General features: G+C 30.4%; 1 protein-coding gene and 1 non-coding gene across 2 annotated transcripts in view; one reads left to right on the top strand and one right to left on the bottom strand.

The window, feature by feature from the left end:
- Positions 1–1,557: 1,557 nt before the first annotated feature.
- The window catches only part of LOC119680082 (insulin-like receptor), a gene marked incomplete at its 5' end in the record, with an annotated part of 56,586 nt that continues 31,909 nt past the window's right edge, over positions 1,558–26,234 (bottom strand). Inside the window, 18 exon segments of the mRNA XM_038092724.1 lie at positions 1,558–3,349; positions 4,999–5,077; positions 5,139–5,379; positions 5,448–5,575; positions 5,695–5,866; positions 5,940–6,536; positions 6,608–6,918; positions 7,618–7,985; positions 8,046–8,238; positions 8,309–8,423; positions 8,492–8,699; positions 8,775–8,949; positions 9,040–9,248; positions 9,324–9,471; positions 9,533–9,812; positions 10,086–10,252; positions 10,405–10,540; positions 11,553–11,971. Coding sequence (XP_037948652.1) covers positions 1,717–3,349; positions 4,999–5,077; positions 5,139–5,379; positions 5,448–5,575; positions 5,695–5,866; positions 5,940–6,536; positions 6,608–6,918; positions 7,618–7,985; positions 8,046–8,238; positions 8,309–8,423; positions 8,492–8,699; positions 8,775–8,949; positions 9,040–9,248; positions 9,324–9,471; positions 9,533–9,812; positions 10,086–10,252; positions 10,405–10,540; positions 11,553–11,971 — 5,579 coding nt within the window. The 3' untranslated portion in view covers positions 1,558–1,716.
- On the top strand, positions 20,930–21,067 carry LOC119686579. Its single transcript, XR_005252985.1, has one exon. It is a non-coding gene; the product is annotated as a U4 spliceosomal RNA (small nuclear RNA).

The following is a 26,234-nucleotide window of genomic DNA, read 5'->3' on the forward strand; positions in this document are numbered from 1 at the left end:
GAACTAAAATTTCAAATATACATATTAATAAATTTATAAAAAAAAAAATTAAGAAAATTTTCATTCATTATTTTTATACAAATAAACAAATGAGTTTTTGTGTGAAATTATAAACATGTTCAGTATATATTCTTATTATTATTAATTTGTTATATTATGAATTAAAAGGAGCGTTATAGGTCAAATGGTGCAAATGCAAACATAAATATTTGCAATATTTTTTTTTCGCTTTGCCATTTGTATGCTTTTATGTACATGTTTTAATATAATTTAATTTTTTTTTTGTATATACAATATGTATATATTATATAGTTCATTTGCTTCTGTTGCTGTTATGTTCTGTTATGTTCCAAAATTCCAATTTAGCATATAGCATTTAATTTTTAGTTAAATAATTTTTTATTTTGATTTATTTTAAATATTATTTTTTTTTGTGTTATCATTTTGTCGAAATTTGATTGCTTACAAAAATTTATTTTTATTATTTAATATTTATAAGTTTTCACAGTTTTTACAACATATGTAATTTAGTTTTATTTTTTTTTTTGGAAATTATTTTCTTTTATTAATGAATTTTAAACGTATTTTATGAAAAAATATATAATAAAATTTGGAAAAAATAGAATTAATTAAATTTTATAATTTTTAACGTTTACATATTATTTAATTATGCCAAATTTTTTTGTATTTTATATTTCAGTATAGTAGAAAATTTATTTAGTTGAATGATTTTTAAGTTAAAAATAACAATAAATTTTCTTTTTTCTTTTTTTTTCCCAAAAATAATTTCAACTTAATATCTTAATATTATTAAAAGCTTAAAAATGCAAAAAATATTTTTAAGTTAATATTAAATATTATTTACAATTTTTTAAAAATTTTATTAATCTAATTTCTTCGATTTTTTTATTTATGTTTTTATGTTTTATGTTTTATGTTTTTTCTTAAATTATTTATTTTTGTTTTTTAATATCATGCAAGCTTAATATATTTAGTTTTAGTGCTGAAAGCAATGAATTTAATTAATATAAAATTTTAATAATGACGCATTTCGGTATAAAATTGAAATATCAGTTTAGTTACTTTTAGTCAATATATTTTGCTAGTATTCAGTTATATTGTATATATAAATATATGTCTATATATTTGCTTTATAGTTAAATAACTATGTCAAAAAATGCGCACAATTTACTTAACAAGTTTGTGTCTTGAGTCTTTTGTTTTACTAAGAATATATGTAATTTCTTTTTTAAACTGCATTTAAGTAGATTTATCTAGGCTAAATATAGTTTATTAAGTTATAGTTACTTTAGTTTGCACTTTGCTATATACTTAAAATTTACTGTAGCAAAGTTAGGCATTTTCGATTTATAATACAATAATATTGCGCGTCAAGAATTTTGCATTGTATTCAGGATTTTTTAATTTTGTAATACATTTTCATTAAGCATTTTTGATTAGACTTTATACAAAACATTTAAATAATTAAATATAATAATATTAACATTTAATTTTCATTTTCCAATATATAAAATATAATAATTAAAAATCCTAAAATTTAGTTTGAGTTTATTAAGTAATATTTTACATTAATTATACAAAATATGTACGTCAGTTCAAAAGTAAATTACATGCATAATTTACTTACCGTACTTGCTTATCCTTGACGTACGCGTACCTTCAGAAGGCTTAGCTTAGTTTTGTCCCACTGAGTCATTACGCATCACGTCCAATAAAACCATTCGGGGGCGGTGGTTGTTGTTGTTGTGTTTGTTGTTGCCTTAACCATTTTTCCTTAATTGAATAATTGGCTGATGGTGCAGCAGATGCTGTAGACACGAGCGGCATTGTTGTGGCGGTTGAAGGCTGTTCTTCAAATTTGCTGCGACTCTGCGAACGGCTTCGACTACTGCGTTTCGATGTTGGCATACGTTCACTACTGCGCTTACGATTCAGTGGCATGCGTTCCATTTTAATATTCTCCGTATGCGGCTCGTCATCACTACTAGCTGATGACGTGTCTGAATTGTAGAATCTTTCACGACTTTGCTCTCGGCGCAGTGCTGCAGATAGTGATGTAAATGGTTGCGTACTAAACCCTCCTGTGCTGCTGGATTGTGTTGTTGTTGGTGGTGCTGGGCCCATTAATTGATAATTAGGATTAACGCTTACATGCGTAAAAGGCGTGGGCAGTGCAGTTCGTGGTGGTTCTACCATCATTATATAATTGGGATGACTAATAGGTGGTATATCAGTACCAGTTGCTGGCAGATGTGAGTAATTTGGATTTTCACTAATTGATGGCGCTGTTGATGTGGTAGTTAGCGACTTTGATGGCGATGCTGTTGTATCTAGTGATTCATTCAGTGGTTGATGTTTGTAGTTAGGATTTTCGCTAGATGATACCGTCGTTTTAGCGGGTGTGAAAAAGCGTGGAGTTGCAGTGTAGCTGCCTGCGCTACCACTGCCACCACTTTCAATTGTGCTTAAATTTTTACTACCTGTTAGATTGGTATTACTATTAGAAGTAGTGTTTGGATTTGAACTTGTGCTTTTGTGACTAGTATTACTACCAGAACGTTTGTGATTGAAGAATCTTCGATGAAACGGCGCTGGCATTAGAGATTTACCAACATTTTGTACTGTATCAGCAACGGCGCGCTTCAAACTGGTCGGTTGACCTTTACTACTTGCTGGTATAGCCGTTGAAGCAGTGGTGGACTCTGCGGAAGCAGTCGATGGATGTAAGGAAGAAGACATTGGTGTACTAGTAGTAACTTCATCTGGCATTGAGCTAGACATTGGCATAATTGTTGGCACACGTTGTCGCTGTCTGTTCCAAGGTAATAAACTAATTCGTCCGCTTCCACCAGCGCTGCTACCAAATTTACCACTACGACTTGTTGTTTGTTGATCAAAATCTTCTTCTTCATCGGCAGCATCGTAAGGAGCATGTTCACGATAGTTTGGACTAGGGTCATACACTTCATACCCACGTTCGTCAGTTTCTGCACTTTTTCCCGCAATTACTGGTACTTCCGGACGATGTTGACCATCATGTTCATCCATGTTATAATCAGGTAGCACATAAGCAGCTGCTTCAGTTTCATTTTGGTAGTTTTTGGGTAAACTGGGATTAGAAACTGGAAAACGACTACGTAATGGTTGATGAAGTTGACGCTGATGTGGATGTGTATGAGGATGTGTTTGGGGTTGTAAGTGTGCACTGCCGCTACTAAAAATACCAGCTGATGTTGATGGCTCTGAATCGAGTGGAGGATTTTGAAATTGATAACTACTTTTTGATTGGCCATCAGGTGTACTGCTAGTAATCCCATAGTTGCCCAAACTAAACGCGTCAAATAAAATAAATTAAAATTCAATTTTATTTTAATTAACTACTGACAATTTTGCTGTGTACATATATACTAACTTATTTTATATAAATAATTAAAAATATTATGAATTTTAAAATACTTTAAATTTATTATATGGATATTTAACAATTATTACTAATAATAATTAATTGTTAATTAATATAAATATAAATATATGATATCATATATATATCATATATATATATGATATATAAATACCATATATATTACCATATATAAATATAACACAAAATACCATATATTAATTTCAAAAAAAAATTTATTTATTTATTAATAATTTTATTTTTATAAAAATAACTATATTTTTATATTAATAATTTTATTTTTATATTACTAGATCCTTCTTAATCGTGATATATTTTGGTGTCTCATTTGCAACAGCTAAGCTGGTAACTAAACTACAATACGTAAGTATAACTTAAAAAAAGCGTGGGCAGCTGAAACTTTCTGTCACAGCTCCAGATCTACATGGTCCAAAGTGGACAAGAAACATACCAGTTAGCTGCTTTAACTAAAACGGAACCTACTTAGTCTTACGGGATTGGTGCTGAGAACTCACTGCGTATTAGAAAGAAATATTATGAGACTAGACCCAGATTGGGTTAATAACTTTTATCGTGGTTTGTTGCTCTAAAGAAATTAAGAAATCCATGTTACCATATTTTTGTCAATGCCCAACTTTGGTTAAAATCTTTGATACCCCTTTTATAATCGGCATGACGAAGCTGTCATCTAATTAAAACAGGGATTTAATCAAGTTTATAGATTTATCAGGTTGGTTGGTTTTGACTTAAATAGAGAATTATGTTTCTCAGCGTTGTTTATACACTGACCAGTTGGTGTACATATGAACAACGGACTATTATGTGGGTTCAAATGGACTTTGGTGTACAAGGCCGCCACGCCAACGTAACCTAGTCATTGTATTTGCTGAAGTAATCCGGTTGTGTAGTCCCTTTGGAGGGTGTTGAAAGGCGGTTGGTCGTCGAGGCCAACGAGTGACATCGGGATGTAGACCCGGTAGTTTTTGTAACGCAATCTAGTCGTGATGTAAGAAGGTATTTTTGAATTTGATAATTAATTAATAAAACAGGAAATAATTTTTATTTTTAAGCTAAATTAAAAATCACAACAAAACTATTTACAAAAAACTCCTATTGCACAACGATTAATATTAAATTGGTAACTACTATTATTGTTCCTGTGAAATGAATTCTATTTTACAACAACAAATAGAAAAACAATAAAATATATCCAATTAAAATATTTAATTTTAAAAAGTATTAGTTAAATTGAATTTTTAAAAATGTACCAATATATAAAAAAATGAAATGAAATATTTTTTAATTATTAAGTAATTTTTGGGCACCAACAAAACTGTTCCGAATTATATTTAAAATCAATTTATAAATATATAACATATATTATCTTATAAAATAGAATTTATGAAAATGTTAACATTTTATTGGAAACTAATAAGGAAATGTGTTGAAATTTGTTCTGTTGATAGCCGAAAAATTACCTAAAAATTGAGAGCAGATTTTCTTGTATATTTTGCTTAAGTTGTAAGCTTTTAGTTAATAATTTAGCCTTTTCTCACCTATATGGCGAGTTGGGTTTCTCATCATTCACTGGACTATTGTTGTTATCAATAACACGTGCAAGATCACTGGGTTTTTCTGCAAAAGAAGTCAAATAGTATAAAATATTTCTTTCAATATTTCTTTAAATTTAACAAACCTGCTTCTTCCTTAATACGAATTTGTTCCCCTTCTTCCGAATGATAAAATGATACATCACGAAATGTTGGATCGGCGAAATCAGACAAATCTTTTATTATGTCCATAAATGAAGGGCGTGCTGTATCACGATAACGCCAACACTTTTGCATTAAATCATATAGTATATTGGTACAATTTTCAGGACGTTCCATAACAACACCATCAATAACATGACGTAAAACTTGATCGTTTGACAAACCCTAAAGTAAAGAAAGAAATATTAATTAGAAATTCTCTTAATATTATAAGGCTATAATTGCTAAAATACCTGATATGGCTGTGAAGCCAATGTAGCCATTTCCCATAATACAACTCCATAACTGAAGACGTCACTGGCACTTGAATACATACCGTCGCGTAAACTTTCAGGTGCCATCCAACGCACAGGCAAAAGTCCTAGAATAATTAATGACAAAGATAAAAAATTACATTTTGTGAAGAAGAAGCTTGTATTATAAAATAATTGAATCCTTTTTTACAAATTAAATTTTCATGTCTTGAAGTATTACACTTGCCTTTTGTGCCTTTACGGTAATAATCGGTTTCATAAATGTCTCGCGTCATACCGAAATCACCAATTTTTACTGTTAAGTCAATTGCAACCATACAGTTACGGGCAGCTAAGTCGCGATGTACAAATTTTTTTCCAGCAAGATAAGCCATACCGTCAGCTATTTCAATAGCCATCTGCAGAAACGCACATAAATTTGGATTTTATAAAATATTTTAAAATAATTAAAATGTATGTCCAACTATATACCTGATAGAGACGACTTAATGGTGGTGGTTGTACAGGTCCACTTGCTAGTCTAGTCCTTATTCGTGCTTCACCCTCTCCTTTGCTACCATCATCACCGCTATCGGGACGATGCGCTCTTAAATACGATTTCAAGTCACCATTTTTCATAAGTTCCATTATAACTAATGCCGGTTGACCACGTGAACAAACACCCAACAAACGCACCACATGATAGGTATCGAATTTCTTCATAACACTCGCTTCATTAAGGAAATTCATGCGTTCCCTATCCGTAGCATTTTCGTTAACAGTTTTTATAGCACAAGGTGTATCCACGCTGTTTTCATCTTTGGCTTTAAGCACACCTTCGTAAACCATACCAAATGAACCTTGTCCTAGTGGACTTAGTTGTAGAACACGATCACGTTCAACTTCCCACTCATCAGGAATGTATTGTAGACTTATATAGTACGGATTGACGTTAGGGTATATCTTAAGATCAGATGGCTTAGTACGTAATTTTTTGCATACATAATGTGTAGCAGCAAGCAATGCGAAGAGTATTATTACAGCTATTACACAAGCAATAGTAATGGCAGTTGTAGACCATTGAGTGGACTAGGGTAAAAAATTTTAGTTTTTAATTATATGAATATTAAATATTTCTATATTATATTATATATACTTACGGGAACGAGAACATATTTTGCTGGCGAGTCTACGCCTTCGCCTGCTAATGAATTAGCTCTTACTTTAATACTATAATTGCCAGTAGATAGGCTAGTTAACAAATAACCATTGGTCATATTGCGATAGTCTAGTTCTGTTATGCATTTCTTCTCGTCAACCGCATCCAATACATCGAGTTGATATATAATTGTATAGGAGACGATAGCACCATTTGGTTGTGTAGGCGGATCCCAACGCAAACGAATATTGTAGCGAGTTGTATTTGTTGGTTCCAATTTAGCATCAAAATTTTCAACTTTATCAACGTTATCTGTTATAATTTAAAAAAAATATAATAAATGATCAATAGTCGAAGTAGTGCCAAAAAGCGTTTAGTATTGTATAATTTGGGTATATAATAGTTTTCGTGGAGAGAGTGTTTAGAGTATAATTAGAGTATAGAAAATTCTATACATAATAAATTTTAAAAAAAAGAAAATAAATTACGATAATCCGAAACACAATAGACAACTGATGTTCCTAGAATGTACTTTTTATTATTGCATGAATCGAAAAGCATTTTTTTGTGGTTGTGACCTGCGGGGAGCTGCTAGTATTATTTCTGTTAAGAACGGTAAACAATATTTAAATTTTTGGATGGAAGAGTGGCTCTGGGGCATAGATTCTGCCGCTCTTTGAATTGCAATATTATTTGTGTAGTACTCGTTTAAGAAGGATCAGTTTAATTTTAAGCCATTAACATTTCTTTACGAATATTAACATAAAAAAGTTTATAAAGACTTCTCCAGTTTCTTATATAAGGGACGATAATATAAGGCACGAATAGTGCTTTTTGAATTTGATCAATCCATCGGAGTCACTGTACCTCTGCACTTCTATATGAAAGTGTTTTATAAAGAATATGACCACAAAGTGCATCTTTGGCTTTAATATTTTATATTTATATTTATTAAACACTATATTTTTTGTTGCAACCGATATTCAATTCAAAGCAGTTTTAGTCACTTACCTAATCTCAAAGTACGAACATCCGTATGCAACATTATACTACAATCTTTCTCATCTGCACCTAGTTCAGGTTCTCTGCACGCTTGTACACCCAATTCATACACGAAAAAATGTTTAAGATTTTTGAATGTATATTCGGTGGTGCTATCGTTCACCTCTTGTACTATTACTTCGTAATATGTGTTTGTATTATCCATGCGTGTTTCATTATGCGTTGATTCATATATTGTACCGCTATCCAAGGGTGGAAGTAATGTTGAAATACTGAGCATGTTAAAATCATTTTCACTACGTCGATGGCGTTGCACAATACCTTTTACCAAGTTTGAATCACTGCTTTCTGACTTTGAGCTAGTACTATTGCTTTGCCTAAATCCACAGATAATTATTATATTAACTTATAATTTATTTTGTAAGTTTTTTTCTTACTTTACGTAAACAAAATTTTGTATTGTGTTTTCGAATTCAATGCCTTCGTGTATGGTTTCTTCTGATATTTCTACAGTTTCCCCTTTTGCATCGCATTTACAATCTGAACGTCCTATCGGATTTTCAGTAATTGTTTGTGGATAAACAATACCTTCAGGTTTAATTTCATCTTCCTTGCCCCGATATATATAAGCTGAAAAATGGTCATAAAATCACAATGAATCGAATAGTTCTACAATAATAATAGGTTTGCATCAACTTACGATCTTTGCAATAGTTTCTTGAGCCCAAGTTTATGCGAGCTTTATCAAGTTTGGCGCGTATTATATACTTCGTAAGTTTGCCATGAGCTCTTGCCGGTGGGCGCCATTTCAGTATCTAATTAATATAATTTAAAATGCATTTTAATATATATAATCATTATTTATATTAATGTCGATACTTACAATTTCATTACTAGACTTAGGTATAGCTGTTATTTTTCGTACTGGTGTCGGTTGTGCTGATTTAGTTGTGATATGTTGTATGGGACTTTGTGCATTTCGACGTTCCGATGATATGGTCATTGTTTTGACATAGAAAGCATATTGAGTAAAGGGCTTCAGTTCACTGAAAATATATCTTGTTTGTTTGGTAGGCTCACTCACTGTCCAACTGTAATTATAATAGAAATTATATATAGTAAATGTATTTAATTTGAATTTGAATAGTGTACGATAAGCTGCTTACCCATCATCACATACACGATGCCCATATTTAGTAACATTTTTATATTTATCTTCAATGAAATAATATTGATAACCAATGAAAGTGCGTTCATCATCAAATTTAATTGCGTCTATTCCAATACCAAACCAAGTAGACGCTACTTTAAAAACTGTTGCATTTAAAAAAGTAGTATTACCTGCACAAGAAACGAAAACACACATTATTATTAATGTAATTATTAATTATTTTAGTATTTTTTAGTGCTTTAATTTAATTTGTCACTCACATGACCCCTTAGAACCATTTGAATCCGTTGCCACTTCATTCTTATCAAATGTAGCATTATTCTTTAACATTGGGCGCAGCATATCGATTTCATCATAACAAAGTTTTGGGTTAAAATGAAAGAAAACACGTCCATTGTCTATATATACTGTTTTATTGGGTCCCCAGATAGTTTCCAAATCGGAATTCTCTAATACATACAGTGCAAATCTGAAATAGAAAATTAATGTTTTCTTTATTTCCATATCAACAAATTTTAAAATAAGTAAAAAGGTAGGTACTGACTTATCTTCCAGGAGTTTAGTGCCTCTAATTCTTTTTAAGTTCTTGAAGAATTTCAATGAGAACATACCGAATGTGCCTTGCACCTTCAAGTAATAATCAATTTCTTCTATCGACGATAAACCAAATTCCAAATCTTCCATTAAGTAACCTAAAAGCATACAAACTCGTTTAAAACTTAAAAATATTTACCACAACTCTATTCAACTTACGTCCACCCCTTTTTATACTTATTGTCAAACCTTCTGAGGTTATATGTGTGCAACCATGCATTTCTTTGGCACGTGCTACGCTATCAATTAAGCCACCGCCACACTTCTTCACACATTTGTCACCGCAAACTTTACATGTTCCATTAACCTTGACATACCGATCTGGACAGCGTGTCGTACAAGTGCCATTATATGGTACCAATGTCTCCTGTTTGTTATTTTCAAACTTTGTACCTATATGGGAACATGACTCCGCTGTGAGACATCTTCGATCTAAATACTAAAGTAAATAAAATATATTATTTATTAAAGAAAAACTGTTTTTAAAAACGTTGTATATATAAATATATTAATTAAATTATATATTAATTAAATATTTAATTCAATTATAGATTTGTGTTCCCAGTGGGTCAGATCACGGTATTTATAACAATTCTTTTCTAATTGTAATTTAGCATTAGTCAACAGTCAAAAATTATTCCATGAGAACTCATATCTAAACTCGTTACATTTTTGGCTTTTTTTTTTAGGATTCACTATAATTTATACTTACACTGTAGTAATTTTTAGGACACCGATCTGTGCAAGTATTGTTGTAAATTGAATATTCACGGCAAGCTAGGCAGACATTTAAATCATTAGCTGCACAACCGCCTAGACAGGCTTTATTGCAGCACGTCTTCTCATCCCGACAATTATTTGGGCATTCAGCTGGACAAACTATAGAAATAGAGAAAAAATTAACATCACTGGCTTAGTATATATTTACATATGTGGTACATATATCTAACTATAGTTGTGTGGTATATCTAACGGTCTTTAATTGACAGCCCTAGATAGTTAACAGTCTTAGCTGTTAATATTGTACTTACTTTTTTGACAAGCTTTATTATTCCAACAATGTCGTCGTCCATTATGTTCCTTGCAAATCAAATCCTTGCTACCACTTTCTTGATTATTTCTTATATCACCGGGGCATTGCGGACATTCATCTTTATTGTGGTTAGTCTTAAAATATAATTACAAATATAATATAGTAGTTTAGCGAGGAATTAACTAAAATATGTTTAGTATTGTATAATAATTCGAGTAATTAAAAATTTAAATCTAAACATAATCTAATATTTAAGTATTTATTATATTTACAGCAATTCCATAAAAATTAATTATTGTAAAAATCGTAAAACACACTTGATATGAACTGAAAAAACGGCGTACTGTAAACTAACTAAATGACAAGTAATGTCATTTACATGTAACGCTCAAATTCCATGTAAGTAAAGGAAACAGAGTTGCCAACTTAGCAACAAGAAGAATTTCAGCAATTTTTTTAAGTGGGCTTTTATATTTGACAAACCGAGGGGTATCTCTTCTTCTTCTTCTTTGTCCTTGGCCGCGTCGCTTTCTCCGCTAAGGGAATATATAAGAAAACAATTTTCTTAACAGTGCTTTTGCGGAACGTATAATAAGATTTAGTATTAAATTATATTACTAAAGGAGTGGTTTATCTCCTAATCCTCTCTGAATACAGCACCGTAGCATTCATTTTAATAATGATTTTGTAGAAAAGCGTATTTTATCTACCCAAAACCATCACGTCATAAAGATAGTTTAGCAACCTTAGTAATATACTAACGTATAGTAAAATTATTATTATTTACGTGGTTAAGCTCATAAAAGTTTAACAAAAGACAGACTTCATACAATAATCTATTCAAAGAATATAATTTCAGAAAGTTTCGAAGAGTAATGAAAAAGCAACAACTACAAAAATTTGATTAATTTATTGAAATTTTTGAGTTGGTGGTTCGTTATTATTGTCCAAACCCTTCTAGCTTTCTTTTCATTATAATAAGCGTCACATTTGACAAAAAAAAGCTACCTTTATAATATATTTCAGTTTTTGATTATAAACCAATTTTATAAAACAATTGTAAAACAAATATTTTCAAATATAAATATATTGCACTGGTATAAAAATATAGGACTATATGTATAACTAATAATATTGGTGTCTTACCTTTATACTTATTTCAGTTGAATTGGTAAGAATCAGTGACCAATCGATTGTCTCAACAAAACATAATCTGACGTTATTTTCTATGCGTACACCACCACGTGATATAGTCGTCAATTTCGAAAGCCCTAAGTCCTCAAGATGCGGATTTGAATACACAACTAGTGCATAGGCACCATCAAATAATTCTCGACCTCGTATAATACTTAAATTCGGAAATATTTGAGATAATGAACGTAAATTGTGTATACGATAAACAATTATGAATTCAGTAACTTCGGTTAAAAGTGGATATGTTTCTGTGAATTCCTCTTGTGATTTTGGAAGAACTAATGTCATAAGCAGGAAACCTTCAATAACAGTGCAATTTTCCAATTGTCGAAATTCACTGGGTGAATTGCGTAGATCCAATGATTTGCAAACTACAAAAAAAAAAAAACACAATATTTATAAATTATTTATGTCATCAAATAAATATAGATAATTGTATTAATATTATAAGATTATAGTATATTAATCTAGCTTTAAACTACAATTGTCGATTAATCCTTAAAATTAGCACTTTGTAAGTAGTAAAATATATATTTCCACTAAATTATTTGGCAAGGTTGTTTGAATATTAATGCAAACTGCAATCTGTTGAAATTTGTGTCTTGAAAATAAAAATAAGCGTTCTATTTGTTTATTTTGCTTAAAGAATTTATTGTCTTCCTTAGGCAAATAATCTTCAAACGAAAGACGAATAAGCAAATTCTAATAGATACTCACTTCATCACTTCATTTAGTTTACGTAGAAAACAACAAATTTTCTCTTCCTTATTTAATGGATTCACTGCAGCAAAGATCTTGCGATCGATTGACGACCACAAAAGTGGATCTGTTCGAATTTGAGAATAAGCACTTGTAATTGCAATGCCATTGCCCAAGTGCAACAAAGTATCGCAAAATTATTTAAATGTAAACAAATATTGAAAATTGAAAACATAAATTTTCTAAATATATATAATTTTTGTTAAATATATCTGTGCACTTAACATACATAAAGTCAGGTACATATCTTAGTGGAGGACGTGCGCGATTTATTTTTGAAATTATTTTAGACGGAAATATATTTTTACAATAATCACTTATTCGTATATACAATTTCATCCTTCAGAAATTTTATATTATAAAATTAATATTTTACGTCATCTTTTACGCATGTATTTCCCTGAAAGCTTTTCATTTTATCGTAATAAATTATTTTTTTTTACATAACATATAGTACGCAGTGGTTATTATTCGAAAGGTTATATTGGACCGTGTTTCTTTGCAGATTTCAACACATATAGGTATAGAATAGCACAAAACTATAAGGAATATAATTACAACAACAGTAGGAATATGTTTTAATTGTCAGTGAACTCCAATATCACTAATATCTGTTAAAAGAAAATGCGACTAAACCCCAAAAATAACAAATATAATTAGTTAATTCAATTGTGTATAGCTGTGGTTTATGCTTTCGTTCGAATATATTACAGCAAGTGAATTTTGTTCAACTTTAAGAAAAAATTGAGAAAACGTGAAGTTGGATTAGTTGCTTAAGAAACATGACTTTAGGTTTTAACTTTGGGTGCAAATTGAACACAATGCTTAAAAATTTATTTAACAACAATTACATCCAAGAAGTTAAACATTACTGATAATGGATATTTATTTGCCTGTACTCAAAACAGCTGTACAGTACACAGTCAGTTAAAACTTCAATTAATTAATAAACTAGATTTTGTTTTTACTTATTAATATTAAAAAAAAACTTTTTATTTAGTGGCAATTTATTATTATAAGTTCTTTAGAATTTTTATTTACATTATATACCAATCTATAAAAAATTGTAAGTATTATTAACAATAATAATACTAAGAACAGGAAACTAATATATAACCAAATGATTCGTCCGTCACTTCTATATGGTTGTGTAGCGTTTAGTAAAGTTTAAAAAACTCCAATTCACTAGAAATTGCACAAAGCCAGGCTCTGAGAAGACTTTTCAAAGTTTCATGGTATATTAGGACGAATGACATCCTCAGGGACATCAAGTTTGATCCCATTATTTGCGAAATATGACAGACTTATCAACACCGCGTTATCCAATCTCAGAATAGTTAAAGACTCCTCGGGGAGGTACGCAGATCTGAGGTCAATTATTGCTTAGTCTGATGAAGTTGTAAACAATAATCTAGTCAAGACGCAAAGAGGGGTTTTGAAGAAACCTCGCAGTTAATAGAGAGCAAAAGTGCTCAGGTGCACTAACTCAACTAGCCTCAACATAATAATGGTTACAATAATACAATAACAATAATTATGTATACATTGACGTTTCTATACACAGCATGACACTCAAAGAAATATAATAATTGAATTAACTAAATTAATTTTATTCTTTTATTCTTGATTCTTAAAAACAATAGCGATAAATTGAAAACTAAAATTGTCTCAATAAATAAATTAAATAAAAGCTTTAATTAAAAGTATTGTGATTTTTATTATCATCATTGATACTATAACTGGTGTCTGGTATTGATCTCATTTAACAAGTCTACCCACTAAATCCAACTTAGCATGTCTATCTTCCGATACTGTTTATCTAAATCATCCTTTGACAACCTTGCAGCTGTTTATCAAAAAATAAACTACATGTCCCGCTTACCGAAATCCAACGATCTAAGTAGATCTCTGTAACTACCTATGTTTCGAGATGGAACGCATACAGTTTGTGATTGTAGAGTTTCAGACATCACCTTTCCTTACGTATAGGGTCAACAATTTTGCGCAGAATATTAGTCTCCAACACCGCTACGAGATAATAGTGCTTTTTACTAAGGAACCAATTTACGAAGCCACATGTGAATGCCAGTAGGATCATTGTCTTACACAGCAGAGCAGCAGACTGTATGTTATGGTAAGGTTTATGAAGCCTCACCAGACAGTAGTTTGATGTTTTAAATTATAACAGCTTCATTTATAAAAATCACCAAAATTAATTTGTTAAAATGGTGTCCAAAGAATTGAACTTGATTAGGAAGTCAAAAATTAACAAATTATTATAAAAATTAATAAAATTAGTTTGTTAAAATGGTGTCCAAAAGTTTAAATTTGATCAAGAAGTTAAGAGTTAGCAGATTATTAACTATTTTTAAAATTTTATTGAAAAAAGGTCATATCCTGTTTTAATTAAATTTTATTAGAAAATAATACTCGTAAATCTTATACTGCCTGAGAATTTTATGATACCTTTCACTGATTTCATAAAATATATACGATAATAAAATATTCTACAATGGATTATCATAGCTTAGGCGAAAATATCGGTATGTTTTCATTCCGATGGTTAAACTATGAAGTCTATTGTGCTGAGTGTTTTAACTATACAATTTTATGAACCAACAAAATTATCATTCGAAAGGTGTTTCTTGAATCAATGAAATTCCCGAAATATCAAATAAAAAATTTTCATTCATCGTTTGAAGTACGCAATATAATGGTAGTAATAAAATCAGCATATACGAGTACTCGTCGTCACTCATACACGGAACGTGAACAAAAAACTTCATCCAATTTAAATTATTTACCAATCAATTATGTTCCACACCTAAGCTACCCATTGGCACCAAATCCAACAAGCAGCAGCAAAGCCGCGATAACAATTACCAGTCACAGAGCAAAGAATAATAATAGCAATAAAAACACAACAACAACAATAAGACAACAATAAAAAGTTAAATCAAATTTTGCTGATTATTTTGAGAAATTGTTGCTTTTTGGTTTCGTTTCGTCCAAAAGTCCAACGAAACAAAGACGGCTAAGACGAAGACAAAGACGAAGGCGAAGAGTTGAGTTTTTATGATTTAATTCAAATTTTTTTCCAATAATTTATTTTGGGTTTGTTTTCCAAAGAATTACAAATTTACGACATGTGTTTTTAAATGCGAAACATTTACAACGTGATTTGAAAGCATATTGAGCGTAATTCGTAATTCTTCCACGGCCTCACGGCTTTACGATTTTACGGCCCCACTTCTCTAGACTAGATAATAATGAAGCACAGTCCGCAATAAAAGCCGAAAAGAACAGCAGCAACAACACAGAACAGAACAGAACAGACCAGACCAGACCAGCCAATACTGAAATTCATAATGTATGCGAAAGTCGTCAGGCGACGAAGACGAACTCTGCATAAGTACGAGACGAGAACACTCGCTTTTTATAGTCTGTTGTTGTTGTTGTTGTTGTTGTAGATATGCCTCCCCGCCTTATGTTGAAGACCAAATAATTTGTGAAGCATATCTCAACTTGGATAAGTGGCAAACGGAGGTGCTAAATTGCTATATTGTAAAAATTCATATACGAAACATTTAACGAAAATTTAGCAAATGACTCATTCATAAAAAAGAAACATAAATAAATTAATACAATATACATCTATATCTAAATATATATATATTTAATATAAAATATACTCTTTCGTATATTTTTACACACTTTTCTTTTTTTTTTTTTTTAAATTTAAATTCTAAGTAATGTGCACACGGGTATGAAATTAATTGTTCTCATGTATATAAATATATATTGTTTTATGTATAAAAATATCATTTATATGCACATAAATATACATAACTGCTGCTATTTACATATTTGCCTGTGGATATTTACGTGCCCACTGTGTGTACTTAAAAAACGAAATGCCTTAAAATATTGTAATTTACTCGCAAAATTTTGGATTACTCAACCGTGAGGAATTGGCGTATCCTAGCGAAAAATCTTACTTTATTTTCGGCATTTTAATAAAATTAAAGTAACAAGTAACCAATTTGTGATTTTCACACTTGGATTTTATAAAGAGCTGGATTTTTTATTAAGTAGGATTAGCTTTGAAAAAATTTCTTAATATTGTTAAAAATAATTATTAACACTTCTAAGAGTATAGATGGCAAACTGACGAGTATCATTTATCTGTTATGATAAATGAAATGAAAATGAAATAGATGAAAATTCTGTTCACCTTTAAAAACTTTTAGGTGATATATAAAGTATCTGCTGTTTTTTCTGTTTAGATTGCTGAACAAAACTTTTCTGTATTCATAATTATTTTTAATAATGTTTAAATTAATCAATAATATTTGTGAATTTTCGCCATTTTTCGGGCTGCTACATAATTCCATCCGTGTGGAATTTCTGTACCTTACCGGCGAAAAACTACGCCAAGTCATTAAGAAAGTTTTGCATAGACCGAAACAAATAGTAGTCAGACAATATAAGGTTCGCGGTTTAGCAATCTACTTATTTTCAGACATTAAGAAAGTTTTGTGGTGTAAGGTTCACACTATATAGTGAATGTATCAAAACTTCACAACCAACTTCGTTAATTTGTCTCGAGTCATCAAATATGTGTGTGACCTGGCATTGCCATGATAAAACACATCTTATTTTCTGTTGGTCAATTATGATCACTTTTCTTTGATGGTTTTGTTCAAGCGTGTCATAAAATATGTGTGTGACCTGACATTGCCATGATGGAACACATCTCATTTTCTGTTGGTCAATTCTGGTTGCTTTTCTTTGATTGTTTGGTTCAATCGGTTCAGTAGAACACCAGTTAGATGTGAACAGTAGAGAACCGATTTAACACTATTGCACCTGGCTAGATTAGGTCATATTAGACAATTCCCTGCAAATATCATCAAACATTTAAAATAAACTTATTAGTCGTTAAAGTTGCTCGTGGAATATCATAATATCATTGGCATTTGACTATGATTACATATATTAGATATATTCGTATTTAAATCATTTCTATCATGAAATGAAATCGTCCATTATGATTCGCTTTAAAAATGGTTCGACTTTGTAGCGTTTCACTGATTGTAATTCGATTATTGAAATGGATTCACGTGGTACCCAAGCTTATAGCATCTTTGCGTGGTCTACTCATTTAAATGATTTAAAACTGTCATGTTGTTCATGCTTAGTGCCTCCGTTGTCTCCTTACAGCATGTGTGCAGAATTTTTCCGTGTTTTTTAGTGATTGGCTGACCAGAGTGAGGTCCATCTTTGCATTGGAATTTTCGGAATGGAATTGAGTAAACCATACTCGGGTCACTCACAGTTTTTTCACCATAAACTGTACAGAATTTTTCGTAATTTCATCTTTTTTATAGTAATAACGTATCACATAACGCATTATTTCAGATATTTTATTGATTTTTAAATCCCACAAAATATTTTTACAAAAATTGTAGTCTAAAATGTCACCTTTCAAAACACATGTTCGTTTGACATAATTAGTTCAGTGTAGCCTATATATATATATATGAATACCAACACTGTCTAGTGACAAAAAAGCGCGGATACTTTTTATTATTATCTAATATCTATTATCTATTATCTAATATTATTATTATCTCACACAAGGTAAAATACCTTATCAAACAGTGTAAATCGTAATTTTACTATAAATTGTTTATTAAATTATATGATAAATGTATAAAAAAAGTACTTCAACTAAATAATTATCAGAATTTTGAATAATTCAAACCAATTAAAATATTTTTATTATTTTCTGCTTAAATGCAGTACTTACAAATATTATGAGTAATAAATTTTTTTGTTTATTTTTGAGAACAAATGCTACGCACATCCATTGAGACCTTCAGTTGATATGTAAGTTTGATTTAAACTCCACGTATATTTAAATGAATCAAAAAAAAAATAAAAAAATTATGATATTACTCTGAAAAATATTACATAAATATACTCATAAGTCAGTAGCTACAGTAAAGGCCAACAGAACTGCTGTGAATGACATTCATAACGGAAATTCCATAAATTCCAAAGCAATGACAAAATAATTACAAGTTTTTTTTTTTTAATTTTTTTAAATGAAAGTATGATAAATACAAAGCAAACCGAACCGAGCCAAACCAATTTCAAATTAAAACAACTCATGGGTCTTGTCTTTGAGTGTCTGTCTGTCTGTCTGGGTACTTATCTATTGGCCGGGCTGCATGCATATACTTTGTCATTACATTTTATGGCTAAATGCAAACATTGTGTAAACGTGAAAGGAAAGACGCATTATTCAAATTAAAAACTAAAACAACAAAAAAAAAACAAAAAACAAAAGAAATAAAACAAGAAAATTGTTGAAAAAAATTCAAATTCAAAAACAAAAAGTATCTTTGCATGTTAAGTGAATTTGTATTTGTTTTATGCACTAAAAAGCTACTGACGAGATGTTCTAAACTTTCATTGCATCATCAAAAGTACAGGGCAGCATCATGATTGAGTGCACAAAGCACATTGCAAATAGCGAGTAGTACATATACTCGTACGTCTGGTAACTGCTAGAGCAAATAATTTCATTAGTGGTATTTGAATTCGAAATTGAAAAAAAATCGCTACTCTACCAGCTAACAGAACACGAAGCGACATAATCTCGTCTACATTCCAAATCAAACACGTTTGATGTTTCTAAGTACATTTCAGATATTTGCACTTTACAATTTTCCTTAAATTATTTTTCATTATTCATTATTCCAATAATTAGATATTTTTCTAAATCTATATTTACGAACATTAAATTTTTAATAACTTTTAATTTGTTGTTTCATTTTATTACAAACATAATACCATGTAACTTTGTATTTGTATTATTTATAACATGCAACAGTTAACCATAATTTTGTAGCATGCTATAAAAACAATTAATGTTCTTGTTTGCTTAACACTCTATGAGAATAAGTGTATATGGGGCATGATTAATTCATGCAAACAATTTAATGGTCAACAACATTACTTTTGAGTGCGCAATTTTATTACTCATACGTTAGGTAAGCCGAATATTTTTTCAACATTTACTATGCTATGTTTATTCTAATAACTTTTTTTATTGCAATATTATATATATAATATTTTGAAAATAAATTAAGTTTTATGCCAAATTTCCTTAATTTCGAAATTGTTCATACTGCCCCAAGTTAAGAAAATTATATGTTTTTTGTTTACAAATCGAATGTTAAAAATTACATGTTCCAAAAACCATTATTATCTAAGAAATTTTAAAAGTTGAATACTATAACTATTAAGGATGGCATTCAGTAGTTTTATTAGCTTTCGTGTATTTCAGGTATGTGATTTATTTTTTTTTTCAATCTATTTTAAATTAATTACAGTTACAGTTCTATCTCTGTATTCAAATTTAAAAATATAAACCACTTTCAAAATATTTCCTAGTTTTATTAAAAACAACTCTCATTGACATTTATTTAAAAAAATGTCACTATTTCGTTATCTCAACTTTATCTTTTCCTTAAAATTAATCTTACCCATTTTCCTTCATTTCGTTCTAAGCTCAAAACTAAATTTTGTGTGGAAAAAACAACTTAATTTCACTAAAACGAAGATGAAATTAAGATCTTTGCGAAATTAAGGTGCGTCTGAACAAAAATTATAATATTTCAGTAAAAATGATAAAAGTTTAAGTTAGCTTATTAGCAAATAGAGAGTTTTTGGTCAGAGTCTAAAAAACCACTTTTCATCCAAAAACAAAATTAAAGCTAGTCTTAATTATAGTATATGTTAATTTATATACAGTAGATTTTCCTTAGGAATCTTTGAACTCAATTTCACTCTATGCGAACAAAACCTGGATTATGCATGCTGACAAAATCGCTAATTCTGTTGTAAACAATTTACAACTTCATATTGATAAGATAATGAGATACTTCCGAAATTGGAAAATTAGAGCAAACGCTGAAAAAACGAAAGCTATGTTCATTACAAGACGTAGAAATTCAAATCCAACAAAAATAAAAGTCAATAATGAGGAAATAGAATGAGTAGATAATCTAAAATACTGAGGTCTAACTTTTGAAAAAATAAAAGACACTATAAGGGTCAAAAAAATTGGCTTGAAATATAATTCAGAATATTCTGAAACCACTAATACATACAAGGTAAGTCAATTATAAAAAGTAAAGTTCTGCTTTATAAGTAGCAGAAGTAGTTAGACTTAAACTACTTTATGCCTGTGCTTCATATGGCAGTACCGCGCCATCCACCATTAGAGCTCTTTAATCTTATCAAAATATGGTATTGAGTCGTACGCTAACGGCTTCATGTTATATCAGAAATGAAGATATACATAAAGACTTGAGAGTCGATAGTGGGCAAAAGGACATCAAAGACAGAGCGCTGAAATGAAAATGGTCGAAAGAAAATAAAAAATATAAGGCTATTTTTTATTTATACTTTTAATGCTGCTTTCATTAATATCTGTGTGTAAAGTTCAATATTCTAGAGCTGCTGTTAAGTTCTCTATTATATACAATATTATAATAAGTTTTGCGCTGAGATGATATCGGAACCGATGAAGTTCTACTGAGGTGCGACTATTGCTAGTTGTAAACTTTAACTAATCTAATATAATAAATATTATAACTAATTACTATACATAAAATACAGAATTGCTTTAAACAAATAACTTGATTTAGTATTTACTGCAAATTTATTTACAAATTCATTTTGTTGTCTCATATATCGAAAAGTCCATTAAAAAAAAATAAAACCACAAAATATCTGAACAAAACTAACAGCTTCAAGCCACAAACAAACAACTGAGCTGCCAGTTGATGTAAACACAAAGCACTCGCAACATTGTTGCATGTGAAAAAGTTCATTATCGGCCTGGATATGCAAAGTGCAGGTTACTTAGTTTACAAATATTAAGCAGAAGTCGATGTGTATTTGCACTTATTCAAGTTTTAATGACTTTGCCGCAAAGTATTAAAGTAACTGCAACAATGACTCAACAAAATTCGAAACTCAAATCTTCAAGCGAACAATACAGGAAGAAATGAAGGCAACCAACAGCCAACAGCTAGCAAGTTCAAGTAGTTAAAAAAAGATATATACAAAAAAAAAAAAATTAAGTGAGAAATTCCTGTAGAGATATGCTTGAATAAAATATAGTATAAGAAACATATGATATGTATGTTATGTACATATATATTATTGTATATACAAGAATACATATAAAAATAAAAGACTTTCGGCTGTTGCACGTATCGAATGTCATTTGACAAGGCGAGACATAAGTAAAGATTTATGTGGACGATACATTTATAAAACAAAAATATATAAAATAATAATAAATAAAATAATAAAAATAAAACAAAAAAAATAAATGAAGTTGTTATAACGCTGCTTCCTCGTAATGTGCACGAATCTTTTACTTTATACATATCTTTACACTGTGTGTGCAATGAGCCAGCAAAAATATACCAAGTCAGATATTTGTTTATACTCATTCGTATATAGTAAAAAATAATAATATAAATAATAAAAAAAATAAACCAACGAAACGTATAATACAACGAAACCTATATATAAATATATGCATAACATATTTACGCATTTGTATACTTAACGCATTTGTAGTTTGTAGTTCGTTTTGTGCATTTATCTGGCGGTATTGCTATCAATTCTACAACAACAACAACAACGAGTACAATAAAATGACAACAACAAAATCACAATGGCAAACAAATGCATAAACAAATGATATTGCAATTTTCAAGAACGTTGCCACTTTGCAACATTGTTGCACACCTAAGGTAAACAACAATAATACTCGTACACAGAAATAACAATAACAATAACACTAACAATACTGGCGACTGAGCAAGCGAGTGAGTGAGTGTGCTTACACACTCACTCGCTTGTAAACTTGTAAACACACCGCAAAGCAAGTGTTTATCATGCGCCTTGAATGACGTTAACAATGAAAGCAATAATAATGATGATGATATGCTTGATGAAGATACAAGCTTCAGCTCCATATTGTTGATAATTTACTCAGCCCAACTAAACTGAACTCAGTGGAATTCGATTCATATGCGATATGCGGCGTTTTTATAGACAATTTTCTGAATGACACGCAATTGTTTATTTGTTTTATAAATATTTCATTGTTGTTGTTTGTGCATGAGTTTTTATTTGTTTGAATTTTGATTTGATTTCAATTTTGATTTTGATACAGAATGCAATTTAAGAGTGGCGTCAATTGTATACGACAGATCAGTGTGGGAATCTTCATATGTCTAAGTCGCTTATAATACTTATCCTGCTATATACTATACTGAAGCTGTGTCAATGATCAGCAGTGGTGGGTGAGCATAAGTGTAACAGAGAAAATTGTTTCATAAAATTTATGCTGTGATCCTTTGGGCATATGTGAATGTAAATAACTTCTAAACGTAATATATTAAAGCATTTGACGTATGTTACAAAGTATAGGTAACATGTAAAACTACGACTTGTATATGGCAGATATGCATTAATTTTTAATTATATAATTTTCAGTAGTTAAATTTATTAAAACCTTAAAATCAACCTGCGACGTTAATTGATCTAGTATGCATAGCTCTGATCCTTAAGCCCATAGACATATGTAGACATTTTATAAAAACAATTATCATTATACTTATTATTATTATTATTAAAGGTCAGAAAAAACGCATTGCCTTGACCCTAAACTTTGTAGGTTTAGATTTTTTTATAAACGTCTAGCATAGTTTGAGGTTTGCTGTTCCATAATTTATATGTAAGCGAAACAATATCAGCAAAGTGGTGAAACCTTTCTCTGGAAAGAGCTGGATATTCACAAAAAATGTGCTCTGAGTTTTCAAAAACTATTTCATAAAAACGGCACACATTAGCGTTGGGGAGGCCTAAACCTGTTTAAGAGATACCACAGAATGGAGTGATCTATAAAGTAACCAAAGAAAGTTCTTAAGCTTGTTTTTGCTTAAGTTTATACTAATTATAATTAGTATCAAAACCAATTTTTTAATTGTTAATAAATTAAAGGTTATTGGTCAAAAGTAACGACATTTTTTGGTCCACACGAAGAACACTAATGATGTGTATTTGGCAATATTTAAAACAGCTGTATGGACAGCTACAATTTTAATTAATTAGAAAATAAAAATTTTATTATAATAATTTATTAAAATAATTTTTATTATAATAATTTTATTACAAACTATTCTATTAAAAACATATTATCTATTAAGAAAATTTGTTTGTTTTCCTCAAAGCTTTTGTTAGACTGCTATGACACGCCGCAGCAGCTGGCAAGCAAAAACAAAGTGTTGCTTTACTGGGTGTCTGGTCACACGGGAATCAAGGAGTCTGTGGACAGTCTTGCGAGGTGGATTCATTTGGTCTATAACTAGGTCTTTGATTGATAAATGGTTTTTAGTCGAGCGAAGAAACGTCCAGTTAAAGAGCTGGTTCGTCCATACAGTTATTGTAAGGTATCCTTCTTCAGCAGAACAGAGTTGAGCTTGCTGGTGAGATATTTAACGGGCCACCTTAGACTGCGTTATGACCTTAAGAAAATGGGTCCGTCGGAAGAGATAGATTATCGACTTTGCTTAGAACCAGACGAGACTTCCAGTCACATTCTCTGTGACTGTCCAGCCTTGATCTAGAGCAAGAGGAGGTCACTGGGTCGAAAACTACTCTTCCCTTCTGGCTTTCATTCGGAAGGCGCAATGTCTTCTGTTCGGTTAGGGTCTGTTGCAGCACAAAATATCAGCCATTGCCGCAGTGCTCCGCTCTGTTGGGTGCTGGTACCCTGTTTATTTCTAACTCTAATTCTAAATAATATAAATAATTTTCCTTAATGTAATTACTTTTTAGGTGTCCATTAAGACAAGCACATGCTAGAATATCCATAATAAATAAAAAATATGTTTTTTATTTGCAAAAAGCAAATAAAATGTATATAAATAAGTTTACTTAACGTGATCATAACTAACAAATTGAAACTTTAACAATTCCCATATACATCCACTTGAAGATATAATAATAAAGTCATAATTAAAATGTCTGTTTCAATTTGCAATGGAACAAGAACAAAAACAAGAACAAATTGCAGTAATTAATTTGTTATTCTCGTAAATATTAAAATGCAATAAAATTCTTGAGTTAACGCTTTTCACACAAAAATAACCCATTTTTATGTCAAACAAGCGCGACGGTAAATTTAGATTCACTGCTGACAATGCTGACAATGCTGACACAGCTGACTTCTACCCACCGACTCTCTTATTTGCCAGCCACAGGAATTACCGCATTTTGAATGTACATTAAAATGTCATAGAGTCTGACATTTCGTCAGAGTGTGTGGCACTAAATACATTCTGACACATATTCTGCATTATTGCTGTTAGTGGAAACTTAACACACTCGCGCGTTGCCGGTTGCTATTTTACATGAAGCGTTTTTTGCACGTCATTACTTGTTGTTGGTCGATTGTTTTTCGTTCTCTCGTTTTTAATTTATTATTTTTGCCAAATTATACGCTTGAGTGATATAATTTTTATCTTTGCTGCAGCCGTGAGGGAATAGTACAGGCCGCACCGTAATTTGCATGTGTTGAGCGCTTATTTAAGCCACACGAACGCGACGCTATTGTCAAAACAAACGTCAGTGTTACTTGAGAATTGTTGCGAGTGTCGAGTGTCGAGTGTCGAGTGGCGAGTTGCGAGTTCCGAGTTATGACGTGTTGTGCTATGACGAAAACTTAAATTGTTGGGCGTGTTTCATTGCCTTAAAAAAATGTGCACAATGTACAGGGAAATATAATTTAAAAGTATAGAAAAAGAATGGTTGGATCATTGGCTGAATAATATGTCTATGGTAGAGTCATAGCGAGACTATCAAATTTTAAGGCGAATTATTATTTAGTCACCTTGCAAAGATATTACATATAGCATTCCAAAATATTTTTAAGAAATTCTGGAAGAAACTGGAAGAAAAGTATAAGTATATAGGTTAACTAAAAGAATTATTTCTTTTATCGCAAACGAAAAATTTGTCAACTGTTTTTCGTTTGCAGAACACGTTTACATGAACTGAAGTCTTATAACAACAATCAATGAAAAAGTTGGCGAAACTGGTGACATGGTTTCCTGATAACATTTTGCAAATGATTCGTTTTCTTGGACGCCCTCTCTTCTGCTGGTTCCTATTTCATTCTCATAAATCTTAAGCGGTAATTATATAAATCTTAACCGACGCACTTAAATTATGTTAATCTATTGTTTTATAATGGATGAGTCTCAAATATACTCCCTCCCTTAATAGAAAAATAGAATTGGTAGAAACCTAACAGGCTCAATATTTCTTACTATGCACGGTACTAGAGCACAATAAAAATTATCTGAATTCTTTCTTCCTTCTTTTTATACTATTAAAAAACAAAGGTCGGGGTGCATTCATAGCCTATTATTTAATAATAATTAAAAAATAATTCTTAAGATTCGTATAGTAAATGTTGATAATAAAAATTGTACTCAATTTTCAATTTTATTTATTTATTTGTTTTTGAGTTAACACTAAAATTAATTTTTAAGTTAACTAAGAATAAGACACTAAACTACTAGGTCCTTCGCTGCTCCAATTCGTCGACATATATTAGTTTGAAGTCTTTTTTCATCAGTGTAACAAATTAAAACGAAGAGAAACAAATGTCACGGTCAGAAGATATATTTGTATTTTAAAAATATAACGTCGTTGTAAATTAAATCTGATCCCTCAGTTTATGGAGAATCCACGACATCACATACATGTAAC

Source organism: Teleopsis dalmanni, chromosome 2 (genome assembly GCF_002237135.1).
Source record: "Teleopsis dalmanni isolate 2A chromosome 2, ASM223713v2, whole genome shotgun sequence".
NCBI classification, from domain to species: Eukaryota; Metazoa; Arthropoda; class Insecta; order Diptera; family Diopsidae; genus Teleopsis; species Teleopsis dalmanni.